Source organism: Haliaeetus albicilla, chromosome 3, assembly GCF_947461875.1.
Source record: "Haliaeetus albicilla chromosome 3, bHalAlb1.1, whole genome shotgun sequence".
Taxonomy (NCBI): Eukaryota; Metazoa; Chordata; class Aves; order Accipitriformes; family Accipitridae; genus Haliaeetus; species Haliaeetus albicilla.
The window spans coordinates 13,010,259-13,035,344 of NC_091485.1; the positions used below are offsets into that span (position 1 = coordinate 13,010,259).

The 25,086-nt window shown below is 36.8% G+C and overlaps 1 protein-coding gene across 1 annotated transcript in view; it reads right to left on the reverse strand.

The window, feature by feature from the left end:
• The window catches only part of ZNF407 (zinc finger protein 407), a 351,046-nt gene that overhangs the window by 305,647 nt on the left and 20,313 nt on the right, over positions 1 to 25,086 (reverse strand). Inside the window, exons 2-3 of the mRNA XM_069778852.1 lie at positions 12,642 to 17,468; positions 6,681 to 6,795 (exon numbers count right to left, since the gene is read on the reverse strand). Coding sequence (XP_069634953.1) covers positions 6,681 to 6,795; positions 12,642 to 17,433 — 4,907 coding nt within the window. The 5' untranslated portion in view covers positions 17,434 to 17,468. The remainder of the gene's footprint in view (positions 1 to 6,680; positions 6,796 to 12,641; positions 17,469 to 25,086) is intronic.

Below are 25,086 nucleotides of genomic sequence, written 5' to 3' on the forward strand. Positions count from 1 at the left end.
AAGGTATAAAACACAGAGTCTATTTTCTCCCTTTTGGGGTAACATCCCGCTTCTTTTACCAAACCCTGGAGTACTAGGGAAGAGATATTAATTGATAAAGATTAGGCTCAGTTATTTATCCTCTAAATTTTAAAGTAAAGTTACTAAAAGCACCGAGGAAAACCACAGCTGAATCAGGAGCTTGATGCAATCCCTACGCATAAATGATTAAAACCAAAAATGAAGCACATGTAAACCTTCTGAATTCTGGATAGAAATCCAAACCATGCCAACTTAAGCCTATCAACAAAACAACCCAGCCAAAATTTTAATCAAGCAATTCTCTCTCCCTGTCAGTACCAACCACCCGCACCGACAACTCTCAGGCTCCCTTCTTCGCATGGTAACCAAAACCCAGTCCACTTTTTTGCCATCTCTTTCTGCCAACAGACGGCAATTTTTAACAATTACCTTTGTCAACGCTTAGGCCAATCCTTCCGAGCCATGGATTGTAAGGACGGAAGTCTCTTTTTCAGCAGGTATACTGAATTTTAGGACTGCCGCTTGCCTTAGCACTACCCCGATTTTTGCACCCTCAACCTGTTTCCCATTAGTCACAACTCCTGCCTTCTCAGGTAGGGCTCAAACCCTCCCTGCGCCGCCACGGCCGGCGCTTGCTCTCGGAGGACGCGTTCAAAGCAAGGTGCCTACGGCCCAACAGAAACGCACACATCCTGGACGTCAGAGCAACCCACAGTAAAGTAAAAAAATCAAAAATGCATGTCTGTAAAAGCACTAGTTACACGTCCCGCACATATCGTAGTCACACCGCTGTGCATCGTGATCATTACGATTTGGAAGTGCATTGAATTGGACTGCATACAGCACATACAAAAAATATGTCCTTTATATACCTTGTCTCATCAGCAAGTACAACTAAATCATTATTATAATCCAATTTAGCATACAAATTGCTAAAAACACATTTTATTAAGTCAGAAAGTGGGTCTTGACTTTTCTGTATCAATTGTAATACCAGTCTCAACCAGAAGAGTCCTTCCTCCGCCTGTACCCGAGTCTCCCACTCACTCGCTTTAACTCCAGCCAACTCCGTGGCAGACATCCAGGCCAGGAGAGTCTCGCACAACGTCCCGTAGGATCCGTACCAGTTGTTTAAAGATGCTGGGAGCCTTTCTGAATAAAAGTAAATTGCTTCCATTTCAAGTAGTTTTCTTAAATAGTCAAAATAGAGACTATGTACTGAAGGTCATGTTCGCAAATCTAATAAAATGATAGATAACTGAACAAAAATTGGCAAGATAATATAACACATATGTTACCTTGCTCCATATATTTTTCTAGGATTTTCTCATTAATTTGTTTAAAAGTGTGTGCAAGTTTGGAAAGCTGTTACGTAAGTTCACCTCATTTTTCTTTACTAAAGTAAACGTAGACACAAGTGTGTGATAGGACCAAACAGCAAAATGCAGACAGAGAAACTCCAAATAGCTGCATCTGGAACAGTCGTTTCACATGCATTTATCTCTGATCTAAACAGCTGAACCAAATACATATTTTTTGTTTGGACACATTGGTAGGTATGATGTGTGTAATTAATTGTTCATTCAAAAATGCAATTTCATGATGCATTTCATGATTTAGGTATACAACAGTTTTAGTTCTCTGAGCTGACTAAAAATAGTGATTTTAATTTATTCCTGCTGCCTACAATTACCCACAACCATGTATTTTTAAATATTTCCAGCCTATAAAAATTACTAATTTTTGCTACTTGTGTTTATCTGCATTTAGACTTTGATTTGGATAAATTAAGCTCTCAAGTGTTCCTTGCTTTATGAAACTCTGCATGTTGTACACTTCAACACAAATAAATGACTTCTACCATTAGAGGTTTAAATAATGTAATGTATTTCATGCTCAGCCTGAAGCTGGATTCCAATGAAGTTGCTAATGCACGTAATGATTAAGTGTAACTCAAATACTAACTGTGTTGTTGAAAACATGACAGGCAATAATTTGGTCTATTATATTCTGCCATTTAATTGCCTAGTACAGACATTCTCTGACACGTTATGAAGCAATGATTTACAATTATTCAAGCTGCAAAGGTCAGAAAGTGACATTATAATCATCTACACAGAGATCCCTTCTAATGCACAAAAACTAGGTAATACCACACAAAAATAGTTTTACTAGAGTAGCAACTTTCTATTTAAGATTTCCCAAACTGCACAACTATAAATAATTAATTTACATTACAGTACATTAAGGCATCCTTGAAAATATAATGTTTTTCCTGCTCCTACCAATAAATTTATGAATAAGTCTTTTTTGCTTGCTAAAAGCAATCTTAAGAGTATGCTTTCACTAAAAGTAGCCTGACATTAACAGTAATCAGTTAAAAAAAAAAAATCTGAAAATCTAAAAGAATTTTTAGAACACAACACACAGGAGTTCAGCCAATTTTTTTGAAGCAGCTGGTCAAAGCACATTCTTATCTATAAAGTACGAAGATCTATTAGCCACTATACTCAATATAGGCGAATATTTTTTTTTAGACATTCTCAAAGCAACCACTGTCATTAAAACACTGAACTTTATACAGATTAAGATCTCTGAACTATTCTTAGCATTAACAACAGCAGCAAAAGTCAAGTTATTTCCATGCTTAGGACACTGTAACTCCTCAAAGATGGTTAAATGGGGCTTTAAAAAATAACCAAATTTAGCAAAACAGTTACTTAGCAGAACATCTTATAGCATCTCCAGAATTAATTGGGAAAAGGAGTTTCAAAGCAAACCAAGAAAAGCAGAAAGTAAAAAAGATTAATACCTCCATCAATCCACCAAAAGACCAAAACAAAGCAAAAAAAACCACCACCAACAACAAAAAAAACCACAAGAAAGAACTACTCCAGCAAAATACAGAAAAAACCCAACCTATTCCACCCCCCCTCCAAATTCCTTTGTGTATACAAATACTTATTTTTGTTCCTTAAAACACTTGACTGCTATATATGGAATAAACATCATAAAGACACTGCTACAAATGTCCTTTCAATTTTTAGGAAGGTAGCAAAAAATGTTTATGTGCATCTTTTAAACACTGAAAATTTTCCTAAAAATCCAAACCTACCTTATACCCATCTTCCTCAGTAGATTTTTAAGAAGTTGTAAAGGAAAGAAAAAAAAGAAAGAAGCAGCCACTCTTACTTGAAACATGTAACTACATCCCCAAAAATTCTGTTTCTGAAAGCAAAGGCAAAAAAAAAGGCAAAGGAATAGTAGATGCATTTTTTAAATCAAACATTGCCTATAAATTCTGTTCAAAAACTCAAGTGCAGAACAATGCATTTTTCATGTTCTACCTGAGGCATAAAATTTGAAAAGTGCATGATAAGCCTTTTCACTGCATTTCACCAGGCAAATGAAACAAAAATTTTAAATGCTGGGCAACCAAGATTTGCTCATCTAACCCAGGGTATCAGCCAATTTCAGAGCCAGACTTTCAAAAATTAAATTCAAATATGCAGCAGTTTGCTACCCGCAGAAAATAGATACTATCTCTGAAATAATGGGATATATTTTACAGCCATGGGTATGGAAAAGAAAACAATTAACACACATCTGCAATAAGGAAATGAGTAGCAGACGGTTTATTCCAAATGTTAAAACATTAGCGGTGTCCAATTTCTGTGTCATGTAGTTTCTGCTGTGCAGCTGAAGAAAAACAAACCCTGAACTTCAATTAAAAAAAAATAAAACAACACAGCAAAATTACTGCCTTTTTCAACATCTAAGTGAATTATATATTGTGTACTTTGTATCGTGTAAATATAAGGATCATTTGGAAAATTGAGACACAGCAAACCCTTCCTAAAACAACACCACAGATAGAGCTTTTTGCCTTTTTTTAAAGAAAAAAATTTCCAGAGAATTTTTCTCTAAAAAAGACAAAAAAAAAAAAAAGGTGGTATTTTGAGATCACACTACACCACAATGTTGCACTGACATTTCACCTTTAGAAAGTGCCCAAGCAGATTCAAAAGCTTTTGAAACACAATTTATCCTCGCAACTAGCAGAGGGCTTATTACTATGAATCTAAAAGTCAGAGGATAGAATATTAACTACTATAGAAAAGAAAACATAGTGCAGGACCTTCTGTTTGTGACAAAATTACGGAGTTAATGTTCCTGAAAGATCACTTCACCTTTTAAAGCATGATTTTTAAAAAGGTAAAATTTATAGCAATTAAAGCTAATGAAGAAATGCAGCATGAGCTGCTTATGTTCAGGAACTAATAGGTCCACTGAGCATTTCTAAGATTATTTAGCCATCAATGATAATGAATTGACATTGTCAGTGGTGTTAATGTACCAATGCTCTATAGTGCCACTAATCCGATAGCCAATCGTAGCAATTTTATTTTTTTTTATGTTGCTACTTTATTTTTTTAACTTACACACTATCCAATCCTTTCAATTAAAATAGCAGAAATACAGCACAGGCTATTACACTTTCTTCTGTTCTTCCACATTTAGGAATGGCACATTCATTATTTGGACTATGGTTCAAACTGCTCTGGTCATTCCTCCTTCTTCAAATCCTGCTCAATTCTTCAGGACTGTTAGCTACAGTACAAAAATGTCTTTTCCAATTAAATCAGTGTTAATATATAATTCTTAAAACACATTTTTGGTGCACATTAAGTGAAACGTGATGATTATTTATACAGGTATACAAATAAGATTTTTGTAAGCACAGGGTATTGTGGTATATGTCTCTTCAGCTGATTGTTTTGTCATATCTAAATAGGACAGCTTCACGTTGTTGATGAAAACTAGCAATACAATACTACACTAAAATGCAAAATGAGTACCTGCTTGGCTACCAGGTATGACATGCCAGCAACATACAGGAAGCAGTCAGCTTAGCAAAGTGACTAACATTTAAGTCCACAGGTTAAATCATTCATACATGTTTTGCTCTCTTGCATAACTGTCGTGAATTGCAACCAAGAGTTGTGTAATTTCTGAGACAGATTCTAAGAATGTGTCAATCCTGAAGGAAAGGAATGAGCTTTTGAAAAAAATGAGGTACTGTGCCAAATACCAATAATTTTAATTTTCTCTTTATAAAAGATACAGTATTAGCTATTTTGAGATTTTTTTACTTTTACAATAACACAGTTAAATGATATGATGATTTTTCAGTTTTAAGTTAAAAGGGAACTGAATAAAGAACCATTGTCAAGTTTGTTGACAACTTCTAAAGAACAGAGCTTAGCCTTAGCTAAACAGTTTTGTGGATCTGTAGTTGTTAACTATCTTCCATGCCAAATTCTTGGCAATTCATATAGCAGGGATAGTAAATAAGATTTTTCAAACAATAGAAAATAGCCTACCACGCATAATGTTCTTTTTAAACATGCTGCAAAATAAAGAGTAGCACAAGTTATTCTACTACTGATATTCAGTGGACTTACGAATTAGGCTCATACATTTTTATTTCTTGTTTCAAGAAGTCAGCAATTAATTTTCTTAAGTGAGTAAAAACATCCAAAGTATCTCATAATGCTGCATGCAAAATTATTTGAAAAACAGAAAGATGAATCAGTGAAAATCACTCAGCTGCATCTTCAGCTGAAGAATCACTTGTGCTTTAAAATGTGTAACTCACTTTGTCCTGCAGTAGATTGGTATACTAAGGCTAAAAAAAACCCTCCTGCTGAATATTATCCCCAACATCACACCACACCATTCATGTGTGCACTGCATCATCTAATTGAACCTGTGCTGTTCTACACATTAGCCATAAGACTGCTATAGCAGGTTACATAGGTTTGAGTAAAATGTTTTTATATGATGCATATATTAGTTAATTTCTCCAGCATAATAACATTAAAATATATTTTTAATCAGAACTAGGGTATTAAAATCCAACTTTGAATGTCCTATGATGTACCATATATGCCATGGCATTTTAAAACCTTTTAAACATTTCTGCTAAATTAATTAGTTTTGCATTAAGGAGTCTCAATGCCTCCTATTAAATGCAACACATTTGAAGGACAATTAAACATTATGAACGATCCTTCTGAGGAAATAACGATTAAGTAAAAAAGAAAAACAAGATTTTTGGGGGGTAACAAACAAGAACACAAGCATACATAAAAGACTTCAATTTATTTTTAAAGTCTTATGCCTGCAATATTTTAGATCCGTTTGTTTGAAAAATCAGTCTTCTGTTTTGTTTTCGTAAAGAATGAAAACCCTAATGGAGTCCAGAAATCTGTTAATGGTACTAAAATTATAACAGTATAGCAAAAGAAAAAAACCCACACAGTAAAGTCTATATTATATATTTTTTATGTCTTTAAATGGAATTTACAGTTCTCCCTGGCAATGTGAATGAACATCCTATAATTTAGTCAATTTACAGATTACAGGTTCAAATTGACCTTGTAGCCCATAAAATTGCTCATCTTCAGTGCAGGATTAGAAGTGGGAAAAGAATGTCATAACTGTATTTAAGGAATTTACCATAACAATGGAAAGGAGGATATGCATGCATAATTTTAGCCACTCTTGCTCACATCACAGTTTTCAATTCTGAAACAATGCATATCCTGCACTCTTCTCCTGGTTAACCATGGTGGAGACTGTTTCAATTTACTCACCCACAGACATGACACTTGTATTCCCTCATCCCAAGGTGCCTCTTGACATGGTTTCTGGCATCTCCGAGCTGAGCTGTTGCAAAGTGGCATATCTTGCACTTGAATGGCTTTGATCCTAAGTAAAATTTAGCATAAGATATGAGTTGAATTAGAATAATATATCACCCACCGTTAAAGAAATAAAAAATCCTGGGAAAAAATAACCTTTAAAAAAGCCTATCCCACATTTAACCTGTTTGAGATTTTTGTTTAACAAAAAAAAAGTATCTATCTCGTACATAAATTTATACTCCCAGGACACAGACGGTACATACTGTACATTACTCATTAAAGTTTCCTTAAGTTCAAGATCATGGAAACTACTCTCTTAACTTTTAATAACAATTTATTCTTTTTTTATTATTATTAAAAAAACCCACAAGATATTAAAATGAGAAGACAACATAGTAGGTAGATAACCTTGCAACAAGATGGCAAAAGTTGTTCTACACCTTTCCCCACTTCCAAATGCTGAAACTCAGGTAATCATCTTAAAGTGGCTTGATACTGGTGTAAACTGCAAAATGTACTTGTTTTTTAAGCAAATATATTTAAAGCAAAGTAATTTTACAAGTCTCCTGACTTTGAATAGATTTCACATTAGCATTGGTATTTCAGATTTGTTCTGTCACACAGAGAAAATGATTCATCACCTAGCTATTGTAATGACATGCAATGTATGAATATACAGTGGATAAAATATTATGCCTTTATGACTGTTTTATGGTCAAGAATTTATGATTATTCTGCAAACCAGAAGTATTGACATTTTGGCTATTATTTATTTCAAGAACAAACTTTAATATTAAATGTCTACTGCAGACCAAAGAACTCTGAAATTATTTCTCCAAGGAAGAAGTACCAGCCTATTTCTTGTATCACACCAGTTCAGCAAAAAGTCAAATTATTTGTCTATCTTAATTAACAGTGATCCTCTCTCAAGGAAGGAAAAACTATTTTTTTTACTGAAATAGTTAAATTGGGCACATGTCAGTCCCCATGTTACTACATAGCAACATCATTCTAAAGCATGCTGTAGCACTTTCCAATTTTCTGACCACTAAACCCCTAAATCAGTAAATCAAAATCATAGAACTGCAGTTAAAAGTAAGTACAATATGGTTACAGAGTCTCCATATTATGTCTAGTATATGTTTTGTGAAGTACTTCTTCCAATACAGTTAAGCATAATATGAAATATGTGATCTTTAATAAATACACATAAAGAGCTCTGATAAGAAAAATGTTGCACTGTATCACACTTGATCAATGAACCTTTTTTCTTTGCCCTTGAAAACAGAGTATCCTCCAAGAATCCGTTGGTGAAATTGAGGATCTTAGTAAAAATTTTTAGAGTCTTAAATTTCAATTTAATTCCCAAAAGCTGACGAAAAATGAAGCATTTAATTTTAATCTTCTAACTGAAATAAAAAAGTCAACAGTATTAAGCACGGGCAGACAAGGTTGAATATTTCACAGTTCAATGACAATGAAGCCAGATCTCTTAATACTTCCATTTCTACTGTTGGAAGTAGATGTAAAATATATTTAGCACCTGAATGGTTATATCTAGTCAGCTTTATATGTTTAAATATCAAAAGCAGGTTGAGACTGCAGCTAACAGCAATCACGTTCAATCAATCACTGAAAAAAACCAGTTTATTTAAATGATCCTGAAAAAACTAAATTAATCATTAATTTGGTGACATTTCAAATCAACACTGCATTCTATAAAGAGACCCATGCAAATAAAAAAAGGCCTATCTTTGCATTAAATAAAAGAGTATTAAAAGTTGATGTTTTAACTTATGATCTTAAAGACTAATTGCACAATTAATAACATCAACACCACAGCTGGAGAGGATTTTTTTAAATCTATTGGTGTTTATACTGCTCTTTTTTGTCAAAGAATTCAAATACCATGTGGATTCAATCCTATGTTCCCTTAGTTTCTCTCCTACTGATTAAATTGTAAATTTGTTCCTCATTCTGTTACTGCAGGTGTCCCACAGGGCTTCCATACAAGACCTTTGCTGTTTTCCATTTACATGACTCCTTTGTGAAGAACTCGAGTTCAGACCAATCATAGCTACAGTGTGCTGACAATACAGAAATGTATTATTCTGTTGACTGCTCTCATCCAAAAATCACTGAGGCCTTGAGGTTTTTTTATTTATTTCTCAGATCCAGAGCTGAATATCTGTTAACATCTCCATTTAAACTCCATGGAAATTCAAGTGCTGGCAGGCTCCAGTCAGTACTTACCACCTGAAACAAAAGCAGCGCATCTCCCTTTTAGGTTGCTGGTGCCAAATTTGTTCCAGTATGTTCTTGGATGGAACGACTCAAAATTTTATACTTAAGATGAAGACATTACACTAAAAGTTAAACTAATGGGGAAAAAAATCTGTATTTACCATAAGGCTATCTGAAACAATGTTGAAGCAATTAACCATTTCTTAGCCATACTTGCATTATCACAAACTTTAACGGTTCTCATATGCTGTGTTAAATGTGATACTATTGGATTCGCACTTGGCTTTTAGTTCACAGAAAAATGAGAAAAATACTTTCAATATAGCATCTTTGCAACAAAATTACTTTTTTTTAAAAAAAAAAGCCACAGAATTACTTTACCCACAAGTTAAGGCATGGAAACCAAGTGTACATTTTCTGATGGTAGCAGTAAACAATAAGGGTCTTAACAAGAGAATGGGGAAAAAAACAAAACAAAACAACAAATTGAAAATAGACTAAATTTAAGAGTTCGGGTCAGACAGACAAAAACCATGCTCCTGTTTCACAAAAAAAGACTGGAGGTCATAGTCCTTATTTTACATTAAGACAACGGAGGCCCAAAACTATAAAAAAATTAACTGTCTCAGCTTTAAGCCGGCCAAAGGCAACACCATCTGCACCTGCAGGCATAGCTGTGTCCCTAGCTCAGGCCTAATGCAAAGTGAGCAGAGCCACATGAAACATCACCGTACCATCTCCTCCTACGTTTAGGACGTGGGGAGTAAGATACCACACTTACACTGAGCAAATCTTCCATTAACTGAGAAATCTGATGAGAAGCGAAACAAAGATGATGTGGTTGCAGGTGATTTTTTTGTCAGATGTTGATTGTTAATTAAGTTTATGGGACCTCCATCAACTGCGAACTAAAAAGTCTTCCACCTCTACTACTCCTTTTATTTTTCTTTACACTTCCTCATTTTCACTTGTCAACATGTGATGGACTTACTTGTTATCTCCTCTCTAGCAAAGCTTCCCTTTCATTTGCAATGTGAAAATCTCCTACATTATTTAATGGTATTTTGAAACATTATTTTGCTATTAATGGAAATCATTAGTTGTATCTTTCTAAAACTTTCCCTTCCCCCCTCCCCCCCAACCCTCACCAATTACTCAATTAAAAAAAAGGCAAGGAGTTGGACATGGTTACCCACACATACAAACATATATATGCACACCTGGATGCTGAAGGAAGATTTTTTAAAGAGCACATAATCAGAACAATAAATGTGAAAATGTGCAGCTCTGCTCCTGTTGCGTACCTGGTGTTACCCTGGAACAGACGGGAAGCTAGAAATACTGTACTTTGCCTCACCAATGTTATAAGGCAGTGTGTATACAGTTGGTGGAGTAGGTCAGTTCGCTCTGCCACCACTCCCAATAACCCAAAAATATTTGTTTCTTATTCAACTGCATCTTTGTGATACAGATTGGAAGAAAAGGTTCTATAAGTCACAAAGGAAATCACAACTATGAAAATACAGATTGGAAGAGAAAGCCTTCTTCCCATTAACTATTAATAAAAGTCTCCACATTACTATTTATGTGAATAAGCAAAGCATAAGAAAAGCATTTCATTTAAAGGTGCCGTGAGAAAGAGGGCAGATAAAACTCTATTCTGTAACCCTTCTATACCTCCTCCGCACACACTACCGAAAAATGACTTGCAAAATGAAATGTATTCTTTTACTGCTTTGCGTATTTAGGGCCATTCAAAAGCACAATAAAAATATACTTCATGATAAGACCTACACACAAGATGTTAAAAAGTACACTAACTTTTACTAAATGTTACAATCAATGATGTAACTTATGTAAGTAGGGTTGCTTTGTCATATATTGATAGTTACCTCACTTTCACATCCACATTAACTTGATTTTAAATGCAATTAATACATATAGTCAAGGAAGACTAATGGACTACATTCTGCACTTAACCTGGTGGACATTTTCAAATGGCACAAGTGACCAGTGCAAACCTATTTTGCATTGTAAACGACTAAATAAATCTTAATGGATTAAGAATGATCAGCTATCAACACACAAGGGAAATTAAGTGCTGAAATGCCTACATTGATTATTTTAAATTATTAGCCTTACTCTGTTCTTGAATTTGTATGCTTTTAGTGAGCTTTAACACATTTACAAGACTTATTGACTATAATTACAAGAGAATTCAAGTAATGGACACATCAATTATAAGCAACATGTCTTGACCAGACAGTTGCATAAAGAATTCTAAAGAGAGCTCCATTAGCATCCCCCCTCTTAGTTTTATTCAGTTTTATCTGCCGTAAGAGGGCATATTAAGGGCTTATACAGCTGTTCGGACCATGTGAACACGAGCGTCCCTCTAAAGACTTAATACTGCATTCAAAGTTGGATATTAGCTGAAGCAATAGAGATAACTATGTTATTGACAGGACAGAAGTAATGCTGAAAGTATTAAGTATGTGAGTTATTGGTATACATGAATTCTGCAGTTGTAGTAAAATACTTTGAAAGGTTTGAAATACAATGTCCGTGTTCCCCAAGATTAATTTTAAACTTTGTTGTCCAGTCACGCCCTTGCCTTTTCATAAAAAAAACCTTATGAAACTATTTTAGGATTATGCCAGGAATTACCATTCTTTTATGTTTCTTTTTTCTTACCTTTTTGTTCTCTTCCTTGTAACCATGCACTAAGTTTCAAATACTGCATGAATTTAAACTATAGCTTCCATAATAAGCCATTATTTAAAAGTACAGTAAAATAAACCTTACAGTTTTAATGAAAATATGTTCATTGAAATGTGAATTTATTATTCAAATCCACTCATAAATTCAACCATGGAGACACCACTTGTCTAAGCAGAGCTCAGTGATTTAGAAAAGCTGTCTATTTAAAATAAAGAATGTATGGCAGGTTTATAGAAACATCGCAGTGAATTTTTACATAAATTTAGAACTGCAGCTTATGCATTTTTCTACAAAAATGTTTTTAAATTTTCCACTTAAAATCAAACATAAAAATGAATTGAAAGTGTGATCAGCACAGAAACTAAATCAGATGCTACATCCCTGTGCATCACATCAGCATTACACACTACCTTCCAAAAAGGCTGACCAATTCCAATTCCCCTAAAGTATTTCTACAAAAACCTCTTGCTGCGTCTTATTGGTGTTTATTTAGGAATGATATAATATCAAATGCCTATCCTGAAGCATTATGTAATGCTGAAAGTGTAACTGAATTGAAATCAAATAAACAATTTGGATATTAAACAACTGCAAGGAAGAGGAAGTTAGAAAGAACAGTTAACTGTTCTCTCAAACCACCACTGCTTCATTATATAAATTTAAGAACCAATTAATGGTTACAATTTAGATTAAAGGGAAGGAAGTCTCTCTATATGAAACAAAAAGCAGAAGGGTGACTGCGCTTAAAATGTTCTTACATTTTCTGCCCTTTGATCACTGTATTTTCATACCCCTTTAGGTAATTTTGAATTTCACTGGGGGCTCATCAGGCGATATGAATGCCAGTTCATAAGAAATGTTAAAGAGATTAACAAGCAGAAAAAGACCAATGGTATAACTCACTCTGTTTGAAAGAGACCACTTGCAAAGAGAGCATTTCCATACCTGTATGGGTACGGATGTGAGCTAGGAAGGCCATGGAATTGCTACTTCTACACATCTTCCCACAATACTTGCAGACGTTGCCTTGGTTCTCTTCCCTCTCCCTGTTTATTTGCTCGGTGTCTTCCACAATGTACTTGTTCACTTCCCGCAACAGCTCTTCGTGCTGCTCTTTGATGTGGAGGAACAAGCTCTGCTCCGAATCGAAGGGCTCCGTGCACTTCACGCACTTAAAGGTAGCACCTCCTTCGGGCAGCTCCTCCACGCTCGCCTGCTCATTTCGCAGGTGCCCGGCACTCGCCAAGTGCTGGTGAAGGTTGCTCTCTGTGTAAAATGATTTTCCACAGAGTAAACAATGAAAATGTTTTTCTTTTGAAGGATGTTTCATGGCTATGTGAACATTTAGTCCGCTCAAACCATCTGCTAGAAAACCACAGTCGTCGCAGCGAATACGTGTCGATTCCCCCAGGGAAATTCCTTCTGACTTCTTCTTTTTCCCACCACTTGGTGAAGGATCTGCTTTCACTGCGAGCTCACTAGCTTTCACTCCACCTGACATCTGTCCTTCAGCAGAATGGTCAGCGGCTTCCCCATCTGGATGGCTTTTTAACCTCACTATAGAAGAATCAAACTTGCCAAAATTTTGCATTGCCTTTCCTTTATCATCAGCACTGAAAACTGTTCCTAAAGCCTCATTACTACTTTCTTGCATGCCCTCAGCTGTTGAGCCATCTGCCTCCCAAACACTGTTATTTATAGTTACTTCTGCTTCATGTTGTGCTTCCATAAGGGCTTCTTCCTCCTCCCCAGTAGGATCCTCTTTGAAACTTCTGTCACCCTCTAAACTATGTATATTTTGTACCATTTCTCCAATGTTTCCAGCAAAATCTGATTGTTCTACTGCACTACTTGTTTCTGGAAGAGTTGGCATAAGTGGGTTATTTTTTTTCAGTGATTTTTTTTTAAGAATGCCTGTGTTTCTACACTCTGCTTCAGGGTTTTCTCTATTTGCTTCCAAGCTTTCCTCACCTTTTCCTGAATTCAAGTTTGTGCTGCTTGATCTATTTTGATTTTCTGCAGTGCAATCATCATCTGAGTTGAGCAGCTCCTGACCATGCCTACTTTTCTGCAACTCACAAGTACCTGTTTCTTTAACTGATACTTCCTTGTCAAGTTTAACAACTTTTTCTTTCTGAGGAGTTTGCTGGAATCCTTCACAAAAAAGGTCATCTTCTCCATTTTTAGCTGTCTCTTCAAGTTCACCTTCTACTGCAGTTTGGGAACTGCCACCTTCAGGCATTCCTGGAGATGCATTTTCATCTATGACAGTACACTCAGTTAAGCTTTTATCCATATGATCACCTTCTGCTGCGTCATTGGCACATTTTGTTTCATCTAAAACAGTTTTTGATTCTCCTGCACTGTGATGATGCTCCTCTTGAGACAAAGCAGTGCCTTCTTTAGTGATATTTGCTGTGTTTGCTTCCTCCCCAGAAGAATACACATAAGATTCTCTTCTAATTTTATGTTTCTCTGTTGCTGCATGCCTAATCATCTCTCTGCGAGTAACAGCATAGTAGTCACAAGCCATGCAGTAGTATTCAAATTGTTTTGTATGTTTTCGCTTCACATGCAGCTCTAAAGAAGAAGAAGAATGAGCAATGAAGCTGCAGTGCACACACTTGTTGTCGTTTGCGCCCACTGCTCTTCTCTGGAAGCAAGGGTCACCATCTTGAGTAACCCTCGCTGGTTCCAGAAATATACGTTGGTTTATATTTAATGGAGTGCTAGTATGCTCCAAATCTGGCAGCCTACTGGCATTTACAACTTTTAGCTCAGCATCTCCTTGCTCAACTTCCTGATTGTCTAAGACAGAATTTTCCAGATCTGATGACTGGCTACCATCCTCAACATGTTCATACAAGGCAGTCAGGGGGCTATTAACCTTCTTGCTCACAGATTCAAAATTACCTCCTTCAGGGCTAACGATGATCTCCGAGTTCTGTTTTCCACATCCTTCTATTTCAACACGACTTTTGTGTTTTTTGGTTGCACAATGGCGTTCCATATCTCCTTTGGTTACAGTATAATAATTGCAAACCTTACACAAATAGCTGTACTGATGACTGTGCTTTCGTCTGATGTGAACAGTCAAATTTGTAACACTGGAGGCCAAAAGACCACAATGGGTACATGTCCTAGAAATAGTGCCTTTGGGTTTCCCCCTTCTGGGTGCATTAGCTAAAACCAGTTCATTTCCACCAATCCTTTGATCAAGTGGAACGAATTCTTTATTTCTTGAGATGTTTTCCACAGAAGAAGATGAAACGTGTATAATTTCTTTATCTAACTCTGTATTCCCACTCCCAGAAATGGAAGGATCCACCACTGTTTTAATACCACCAACACCAACACAAACCTTTTCAATACATTCTTCAAAACGTAGTCCAATGTTGTTTTTCCTGGCATTTTCAAGGTGCTTGCTTCTTTTGATATGCTTCTCCATTCCTTCCTTACTCAGTGAGTAGAGATTACATGCTTTGCAAAGGAAGTGATACTCCTGTGCATGTCGGAGTTTTATGTGCCTTGTAAGAACCGTGGAAGATCTTGTCTTATAAAAACACTTTTTACATTGAAATTGGGTTTTATTCAGAACAGAATGCTTTAGTTCATTTCTATGATTTATGAAAGAAGAGTCTGGAGTTTTTGCTTTCACTGATACTTCCATTTCCTTTGCAAGATTTTGGCTATTGTTTGATACTGAGTCAGCATAAGTTACTACTTGCAAGGTCTGATCGCTGTTACTCAATGGAGTAGCTTGCTGAAATAACGAACCATCATGTTTCTCATTTTTTTGATGATTTATCAGTTCTTCTTCCATTTGAAAAAAAAGAATGCAAGTTGGACAACTATGGGACATATTATGTGCTTCACTCATATGGCTTCGAAGGCTGATCACATTCAAGCTGGTAAATGAACAGAGTTGACAATTAAAGCTACAACCACCCATCTGGTGTTTACTGTCCTGACAGTGTTGCTTCACATCTTCCCTGACTCCGGAGGAATAACTGCACATCTGACAATGAAACTGGATCCTTTTTGTATGAAGCTTTGCAATGTGAATTTCCAAACTTTTTCTGTTCTGAAAAACATGACCACAGTCAACACAAGTATGAAGAACGCCATCATCAGCAGTAAGTTTAACATCAGAATGTTTAGTATCTGTAGCGCTGGAAGAAAGGGTATTTAGCTTATCTTCAGTAAGATCTTGACTTTCTGAAGTAGTATCACAATTACTTTTAGTGTCTGTTTCTAATTCTGTATGTGACATAGGGCTTGAATCACTAGGTTTAAGCTGTGTGCTGGAGATATGCTTCACGTGTACTCTCCGAGTTTCAGATTTGCCTCTCTTACTATTACCCAACAAATTGTACCTTCTTTTAACTTGCCTTTTTAATCTAAAAGACCTACTCTGTCCAAATGAAGACCTTAACAAGACAATGTTTCTTTTATGTTCCGGTCTATCAAATCTCCTTGTCATGTTTAAACAGCTAACTAGCTTTTTGGTAGTTGGAGGGAGTTCTATTTTCTGCAAGATATTTTCTGAGGGTCCTGGTATTTCTAGTTTTTCACTACAGACTTTATCATTTCCTTCTACGCTGGAAGAAACCAACGTTTCTTCTGTCACAGTATCTGTTTTTTCAGTGGGAACATTCGAAGATGGTATCATTTCAACAAGTTCAGCGCCATCATTTTGTTTAGACAAGCTTACTTTTGAGCCTTTCAGTGCACTGCAAACACTTAATTCTTTTGTATTAGCAGTTCTTGCCCTTAATTTACGGGTCCCCGCTTTTGCTCTGACATTCCTCTCTTTGGTTGCAGTAGATTGTTGGTTTTTAAAGGATTTTTTTGTCAATATCTGTACAAATCCACCCCGTGCAGCAAGATTTTGGCGTCGAAGGTGCGTCTTGCCAAGGAAATGAGAATTCAGGAGATTTTCCTCAGCACTCTGAAAACCACAAAGATCACAACAAAATATCTTGGATTTTTCATGATCTTGCTTAACATGGTTGTGTAATGTTGAACTACATTCAGCTGTGCAACTACAGTGAGGGCATGTTTGCTCTTCGGATTGTTTAGAGAGGCATTCTTGTTTATGATTTTCCGTATCCGAGCAGGAAGGTAAACCCCGATTACTCATTTTGCCTTTAAGATCTTTGTCTATGTTTCCAACTGTATAGCCAACCCTGATTTCTTCTGAAGAAGATAACTTATCAGGAACAGTAGCTGGCACCTCTTGTGAATGTTTATTTTCCATGTGAATTTTCAATATGGCACCATCAGCACATTTGAAATCACAATATACGCACAGGAAATTTGAATTAAATATGTCATCACTAAGACAACTGGCAACTCCGTCCTTCTTTACAGCTCCAGCTACTGTACTACTTGCTTCTCCAGCTACGACTTTGTGCAATTTCCTTTCACTATCTTCAATGTCTTCTGAAGAACTCCGCTTTCTTTTTCTGGAGACATTTTCAGGTTTGTCTGCTTCAGCAACATCCAGGTTTGGTGACCCTGACAGTGCCCTTTTGTTTGTGCCATTCTCTTTTCTCTTCTTTTCAAGGTCCCTGAACACTTCATCTGGTATCAGCCTTGTTTTCTGCTGAGACAAAGAGTCACATCCAGAATTTTCTCCTGATATATTTCTCTGGGATTCTTCTGTCAACTCAGTTTGTAAACTCTCATCAACATCATCTCTCTTCTTATTTTGCTCCCCATCCATTCTTAACATTGATATTATCAATTGTAGATCATTTGGGTTAGTACCTATAAAACAAAAGAGTTATTATTAGTCTTTCATGCACAACAAAAAGTTAAAAGATTCAAGGCAAAAAAAAAGCAATATAGCAAATTAAATTCATGGCAGGAAGACAGACAACAATGAAAGATATGAGGCTACATTTTCAGCATGGTGTCTAAACTTATGACATCTAATAATCAAACCAACCTCTAGACACTTGGTTACAGAGCTCTCACTGTGATGAGCACCGTGTGACTGAGCACTAGCTTCAATAGTTTTTGTGTAATCAAGTAATTTACTACATGCTTAAACTTGGGCAGACAAGCCTAACCACTGTTTCTGGAACCATATTTAGGACAAGAAACGCTACCAGGTTTCAGGGAACCGGCCATAGGATGTGCAACTTTTCCTGAACCACAAATCCAGGTTCCCAAATGTAAAAGCTCCAAGGAGGAAATGACCATGACTGCAACAACAAGCAAAACAAAGCCAACATCAATGTTAAACATTGTAAGTATGAAGCTTGCTTTCCTTCCTCTGCTTCGATTACCTGATAAAGAGGGAAAACACAAATAGAGCCATCTTCTAAAAGAATATGCCACAAGCAGTTTCCCATCATTCCTAAAATATCCTCTAAAACGTCATTTTCCAACTGGGGGGATGGAGAAAGAAAAAAAAAAAAAAAGTCATGAAATAGCAGTGCAGAGAAGGGCAGATCTTTGAACCCCAGCACAAACTTGAACTGTCCAAATCTAGTTACCAAAAGCTTTTGCTCAACTGCCCAGTGTGACCTCCCTGCTCCCAAAAAGATGTCACCACTAGAAAACTGATGCTACCAACACGGTTTATAAGAGGGATAGGGGTGGGAAATCAAATCTTGACATTTATTACCTTTTCATTTTGATATGAAGCGATTGAGAATTGAAAATGCATTTCATTTTAACAGATGATTAAATACTAAATGTTTATCTATGTGCTTTACACTATGATTTAAACATCAATTTGCTGCAGATCCAAGTATCCAGTTTTTTGTTCAGTTACCCATTGAATGAGGCCATGACCACAATTGTAAGTACTTCTTGACAAGATTAAGTAATTGCAATGTTGATACAGACAACGCAGGGTACAAAAAAGCTATTCAAGTACATGCTAAAAAAAAAAAAAAAAATTATGCTTATTTTTGAGGACAAAGTAAGAAAGTATTAAACTGGGGAAATATACTCAAATCAGTTGGACTTACTACCTATAGAAGTAAAAAAATGCATTTCTGTTTAATAATAACTTATGGAAGGCCTATAAGGAATTGAGTGCACTGTAGTTGCATACATTGAACAGTTTTTCAACTGTAGGTCTCTCATTGAGCTAAAGTACTGACCACACTTATACCAAGCTAGCTATACCTAAATAACATGAGAATAACCACCTCTAGATCACGATAGCCCTTTGGAGGATCCAGATATTGCTTCTGCAACTGTGGTTTTCTGGTTCTTATACACTATTCTTTTTCTTTGTTCACTAAACCGTGATAGAAACTATCACAATTAGTCAGAAATAAAACAGTCAGGTCTATATTCTCAGCTGGTTTAAGTCAGCATATTGTCAATATGTTCAAAAATGCTACAGCAATTAATAGCAGAGAAGGATGAAGCCTTTGAAGTGCAAGCTTACCCTGAAAAGGTTTATGAGCACTGTTTGGGATACAGAAAAAAAGATCAGATGAAAATTATGTTGTTTAAATGCAGTACAGCTTTATTTATATAACTTGGAAAACACAGTGAAATTACTTCAGGGATGAGTGCCACAAGTCTATCCTGAACTGTCTGCACACAGCAGCCGTGGGTCTTTTGCCTTGCTGCACCTCCACAGCAGGTTCCCAGCACACCACTGAGACCTGACCACTCTTCTCTTGCACAGCCTGGGGAAGAACAGCAGTTTTTTCTTTGCTGTACAAGACAATTTGCAATCTCAAACCAATTCTCCATCTTCTTTATAGGATACTTTCCTCTCAGACCATCTGATTTATCAGAAAACCTGTCCAGCAGTGAACTAATACCTGCATTGGAAATTTCCACGATCAAAGGTTGTATCGGGATAATTAGGGGTTTCTCCATCGACAAGAATTCATACATTCAGGACATATTAAAAAGTAGGGGACTGGTGGCTCCACACCGTACTCTCTTCTGACATATTTCATGCCCATTTAAAGCCCTCCTATAATTTGATTTAAACCTTAAAGCACTGTCACACTGACATCAACCTCTGACAGAAATCGCAAGCCACTTTCAGCCAGAGATACAGTAATCACTGGAGGTGGATGCTTCCCAGCTGTCACAGGCAGGTATCAGCAGTCTCAGAACATGCTTTTTCTGCCACACCAGCACAGATTCAGCTCATCTCCATTAGCCAGCCACACACCTCAAAAAAGATGGCTGATTATTTGCATACAGTACCTGCAGGCTTAGCCTTACTTCTCGGCATTTGATCACTAACTCTCCTATAGAAGTTCATCCTGTTCTGTGCTTTACCAAAAATCTTGGCTTGCAATCCCAGTTCTGGCGTCCAACCTTGTCTTCAACAAAACTGTATTGCACCAATTAAGGATTTTTTCAAGTGCTTAGGGAAAAGAAAAAAAAAAAGTATTTCCCTTATTTTATCTTTGTAAACTGTTTGTAGTCACTACTACAAACTAGTTGCTAGGCAAGTGAAAAATGCAAAACACAAATCTCAGGTGCTGCCAATAATTTAAGTATGAAATTAAAATAGTCACCTATGTAATACAAATATGCAATGGAGCCTTACACCCCAGCCGCCTTACCTAATTCCTCCAGTTCTCCAAGTTGACAGTAAACGGAGACACTTATCTCTGCCTTCATTTCAAGATAAACTTCTAGCACGCAGACCGGGGATGCACTCCACTTCATTTACAGGCAGTACTCCTAATGAAGTCAACAGCCTCACCTCTATCCCCACAACTAAAAACACATGTTATCAGGACAATAGCTCCTTGGCTGCACAGCACAAGTTAGGCATAGCAACAATTAATGATAGGCCTTTACCAGTTTCACCTCTACCTCACATCTAAGTTTTCATTGAAGTAATCTCCCCCTGCACACCCTTCCCAGAGTTAGATTTGCCTGTGTCCCACCTCCGTATAAACTGTGTCAAAATATCACTATGTGGGAGTACGCACCTGCATGAAACCATAATCCAGAAAGAATTCTCTACGAAAAAACAACCATGAGGCAGTTGCTGTTGTTTCTCTAATATTACCCCTATATTGATTAATGTAAGGAATAAATTGCCTTCAATTTCTTTTAGTTCTCTCTTGCAGTTGCCTTTAGGAGAAGAGCACATCTTCTGAGGCAGACACTTAGTGGCTACTGCCACTACCTTTTGCTGGGACCATCGTCAGCGATTTCCTGAGCTGTGGTCAGTTCTCCACATCTCAGACCAGATCTAGACCACAACACTGAGCCCTGCCTCTGTTTCTCCCCGCTATGATCTTTGCTCGGGTAACACGGCTGTGTCTCTAACGCAATTTCAGTAGCATACCCCTCAGCTTCCTTGATGGGAGACGAGTGCCTCGCACCCACAGGCAGCTGTGGGCAGACCTCTTCTCAGCCGCCTGCGTGGATTTATTGCACAAATGACTGTCACTACTTGAAGGATGCATTCAGCACACCATAAGCCTCCTGTAGGCAAAAGGAGCGTATATAGGGCTTCCTCTGCTGTCAGCTTCTCTCCTGAAAGCCCCTTCTCAGATTTGCCGCAGGACAATGGCAAAGCAACAAACTGATCACAAATCTGGGTGGTCCTAATCCTCAGCCTGCATAAATCAGTTCACCTCTGCTCTCATCAAAGCCACTACACTAATTAAGGGCTAGCCTAGTATTAATAGAGGAACCAATGCATCAGAGAAGGCATCAACAGCACTCCCAAGTTTGTACGGTCCCAGTGACCACACGATACATAAGGTTAAATGGATTTCTTTCTGCAAAATTAATCTTGGCTCAAACCTTAGTCTGGCACAGGGATCGTCATCAGGAGCAAAGAATCAGCATCTGGAATTTGATTAGATCAACTGGTAACCAAAACCACATTCTAGATGTAACAAGTAACCCTCTGCAGCCACGGCTGCTTAAGCACACGCTGAAGTCCAACTCCTACTTAATAGTGTGACTGAGTAAGCCTTCTGAGATCAATGTAATGCTGGAAAACTCATATAGCAGTAGAAGCGGGGAAGAACAGCTCTTGAACTACCTTATTCGTGGACCAACAAGACTAAAAACAATGCAAGATGCAAGCTCTCGTGCTTTTCCTTCTACCTTCACCTTTTAAAGATGCCGGTTATGTTTTTACAAGTAAACAAATATCTAAAGCGCAACAATACGTAACCACTTAATGCACTGCATAGATAAACCAGAAAGGATTTGTATAGGCTCCAAGACTGCACCAATGTTATCGCCAGGTACAACACAGCAGAACACCAGAGCGCAGGATCAAGCCCAAGCTCAGCAGACAGCAGTCAAATCTTCAGTATTTCCATAGTTTAAAACCTCGTTCTGTCAAACAGTGCTCTCTTAACATCATATTTGATGTTCAAAATGAAGCTGTTCTAACTCAAAAGTGGGTTGACTTTTTGTAACATAAATCTTTTGTTAATGTTCATATAAATCAAGTATAGCTGAACAGATTCTTAAAGGATATGACCAAAAATTAATTTGCCACATTAGCTTCAGGTTAACAAATTCTCCTACTTGGAGACAGTCATACATTACCTAACACATTTTAAGGTTCTTTGCAGCACACTGCTGTTCCTGAGTTTGGGAAAAAAAACTGGTGTGGCCTCAACATTTTTGCACAGAAAAAGCTAAGCTAAGTAATTCTACTGGAAATAGGAGCTTGGTCTTTAACATAGTGCTTTTCTTGAATAATTTTCCAAGTATCCAAAAGAAGTGAAACATGTTTTTAAGACCTTCAAAAGCAAAATGGCTGTGTCACATCTGCATAGGCCAAATATCCAAATCCTTACAGAATATATAAGAAGACACACACATTTTTAAATTACAAGTGCATAATACGCAATACTTTGGCTATGTCACAGAAACCAATATAGCTAAGGATACCCCTCTTTCATGCATTGGGATTTCCAAATGGTCAAAATCGTGGAGTTTTTGTTTCAACATTTAATCTAATTTAAAAGACATCCCACAGTCACAATTCAGCACCATCTCACTACCTATAAAGAAGAAAATGAATACCAGAAATGAGAAAAATACCACTTCTTGAGCTGCCACCACCATTTTTTACCAGATAACTACACAGATTTTTGTATTCTTCCTGCAAAGCTTTTTTGTATATTGATATAGTATCTGCTACAGTTCTATACAAAAGCATCAGTCATTTGCAGAAAGAAAATCTTTTCTTTGATGGAAATAGAGAACATTTTAGTTGAGTGTTTTCTCCATTTTTTTTTCCTCTGGTCCAAAATATAGTATATAATTCCTCTATGCCAAAAGGTGGAGACAGTGCAGTTAAGATTTTCAGAGTAAGACTTGCATTGCCCTAATCCTCAGATTAAATTTAGAAAGTAGTAATCTTAAATTAAGATCAAAAGTACAAGCAATTTAGTGATGATCCATAAACCTGTAATGAACTGCAAAGTTCCTTAACTTGATGCTCAATACAATGTTATTTACTCCTCTTTTTGGTCATATGCCAGCTCTTTAAGGGAACGGGTAGGGGCATGTACAGAAGAACCCAAAGAAAGTATATTTACAAGTACAAAATTCCACTTTGGTTTTTATTTTTTATGCTAATCCTGGCATTAGAATTCCCAAGGCACTTCCCAGTCAGACTATGATTGTCTCCAAGTATTCAATACCCAATCTGCAGTGTTTGTAAAGGATGCGACATACGGAAAACAGGGTTTCTCTTTTTGCCAGTAAAAATTCCTCTTTTTCAGACAATTAATTCTTTCAATGAAATCATGGATACAATGAAGCAAAATCATTTTAATGAGCTCCTTAAATAGCCTGCACAAAACTAAATGTGAACAACTCATCTCAACATATGACCTTTGTGTCAAATAAACATTTTCTCATTTTCGAGGGCATAGCATCCTTCCTAAATCAAATCATGGGTCTGTCTTATGGCCTTACAAAGTTACCTCACTTCCTTCAGAGAGACTAATCCAAGAGAACAGTCTCTTCCATAATGGAATACAGAAGACAAGATGGTTGTTGGTTCAAATGGAACAAAGACCACCTTTATTTTGAGGAGTATTTGATGCTATCCATTACCAACATGTATTTTCCCTCACAGCTCAAGAATGCTGGAACTTTGAGCTTTACATCGTAAGCCCGTTCTTCATGAAAGCCACTCATTTCCCCGGGGCAGCAGAACCTCCACAGGAGACTTCCAAACAAGCTACAGGCTTTCAAAGACTAAAGACTTTGAAACTTCCACACTGATGGATCTACAACAGTTACGGTAACAAAATAAAAAGCCTGCTGATAGTCATCACTTGTGTATCACTGAAAAACGGCAAGTTACCTGCACCTGTTAACTTCATTTTCTCACAAGCATCAGAAGGAACTGTAACGGCATCATGGGGAAACTCACCCTGCAATACTACTCACATCCTTCTTGCTCCTCCTTCCAAACCACTGAAAGTACTCCTGGGTGGGCAGAAATTGCCAACATAAAGGAAGTTCTTATGAATTCCTGACATAAAGAATATATTCTTTAATTCACACCTAAACAAATCAAGAGAAAAAGGGAAGGCTCCCTACTTCATCATCCACTCACTTCAGAAAGAGCCAAATGCTGCTAAATGCAGCAGTGACCACCGATTAGATCAGCTTTGAAGAGGAAGTCAAAAAAGAAAGACATGGATACACACTTATTTCAAGTGCTGTCAGAATCAATAGGCATGTATGTCCAAGATAGAAAAAAAGAGGAAATGCACTAGCATCTCCTAAAAATTGTTGAATAACCTCCAGATTTTCAATTTTTGAAGATTTAAAAAGGTCCATATATTTTTAATTGTAAATTCAAAGAATTTTGACTATTTCCAGAGCAAGCCATACATATAACAATGCAATAAAAATATTCAACAGAAACTTCTGAGGATCCAAGAAAGATAGTATTCATACAGCACTGTGATATTTATGGATTAAAAGCACTGTTTAAGTATTCTCAAAACACTTTAGACAGTTTATCAGGTCCATCAAAGAAACTTCCAGTTAAGAAATGTTCATTTTTCACATACAGTAACGAGTCCCACGGTTTGTGGGAATTCCCAGAATGACATGTTTTTATGCGAGATGCAATTCTCACCAACTTCACCAATTAAAAGCAGAGGGAAGCAAAAAGTAAATGCAATTTGAATCTCTTTTATACCATAGGCTGTAGTACCCTCTTACATACAGTGGACCACACTGGAATTCATCAGAGGAAGTACACAGGCGCTATCACTGCCACCTGAAAAAAATGTTAGAAGTTTTAACTTTTTTGTGCACTTTGGCAGCAAAAGATAAAACTAAGTTGAAATTGCTGTTACTTGCAAACTGGCTGTTGGAAATTTTACCCTAGAAACCTGGTCCTAGAAGCCCCAACTGTTGTCCTTTAAAATACAAGGAG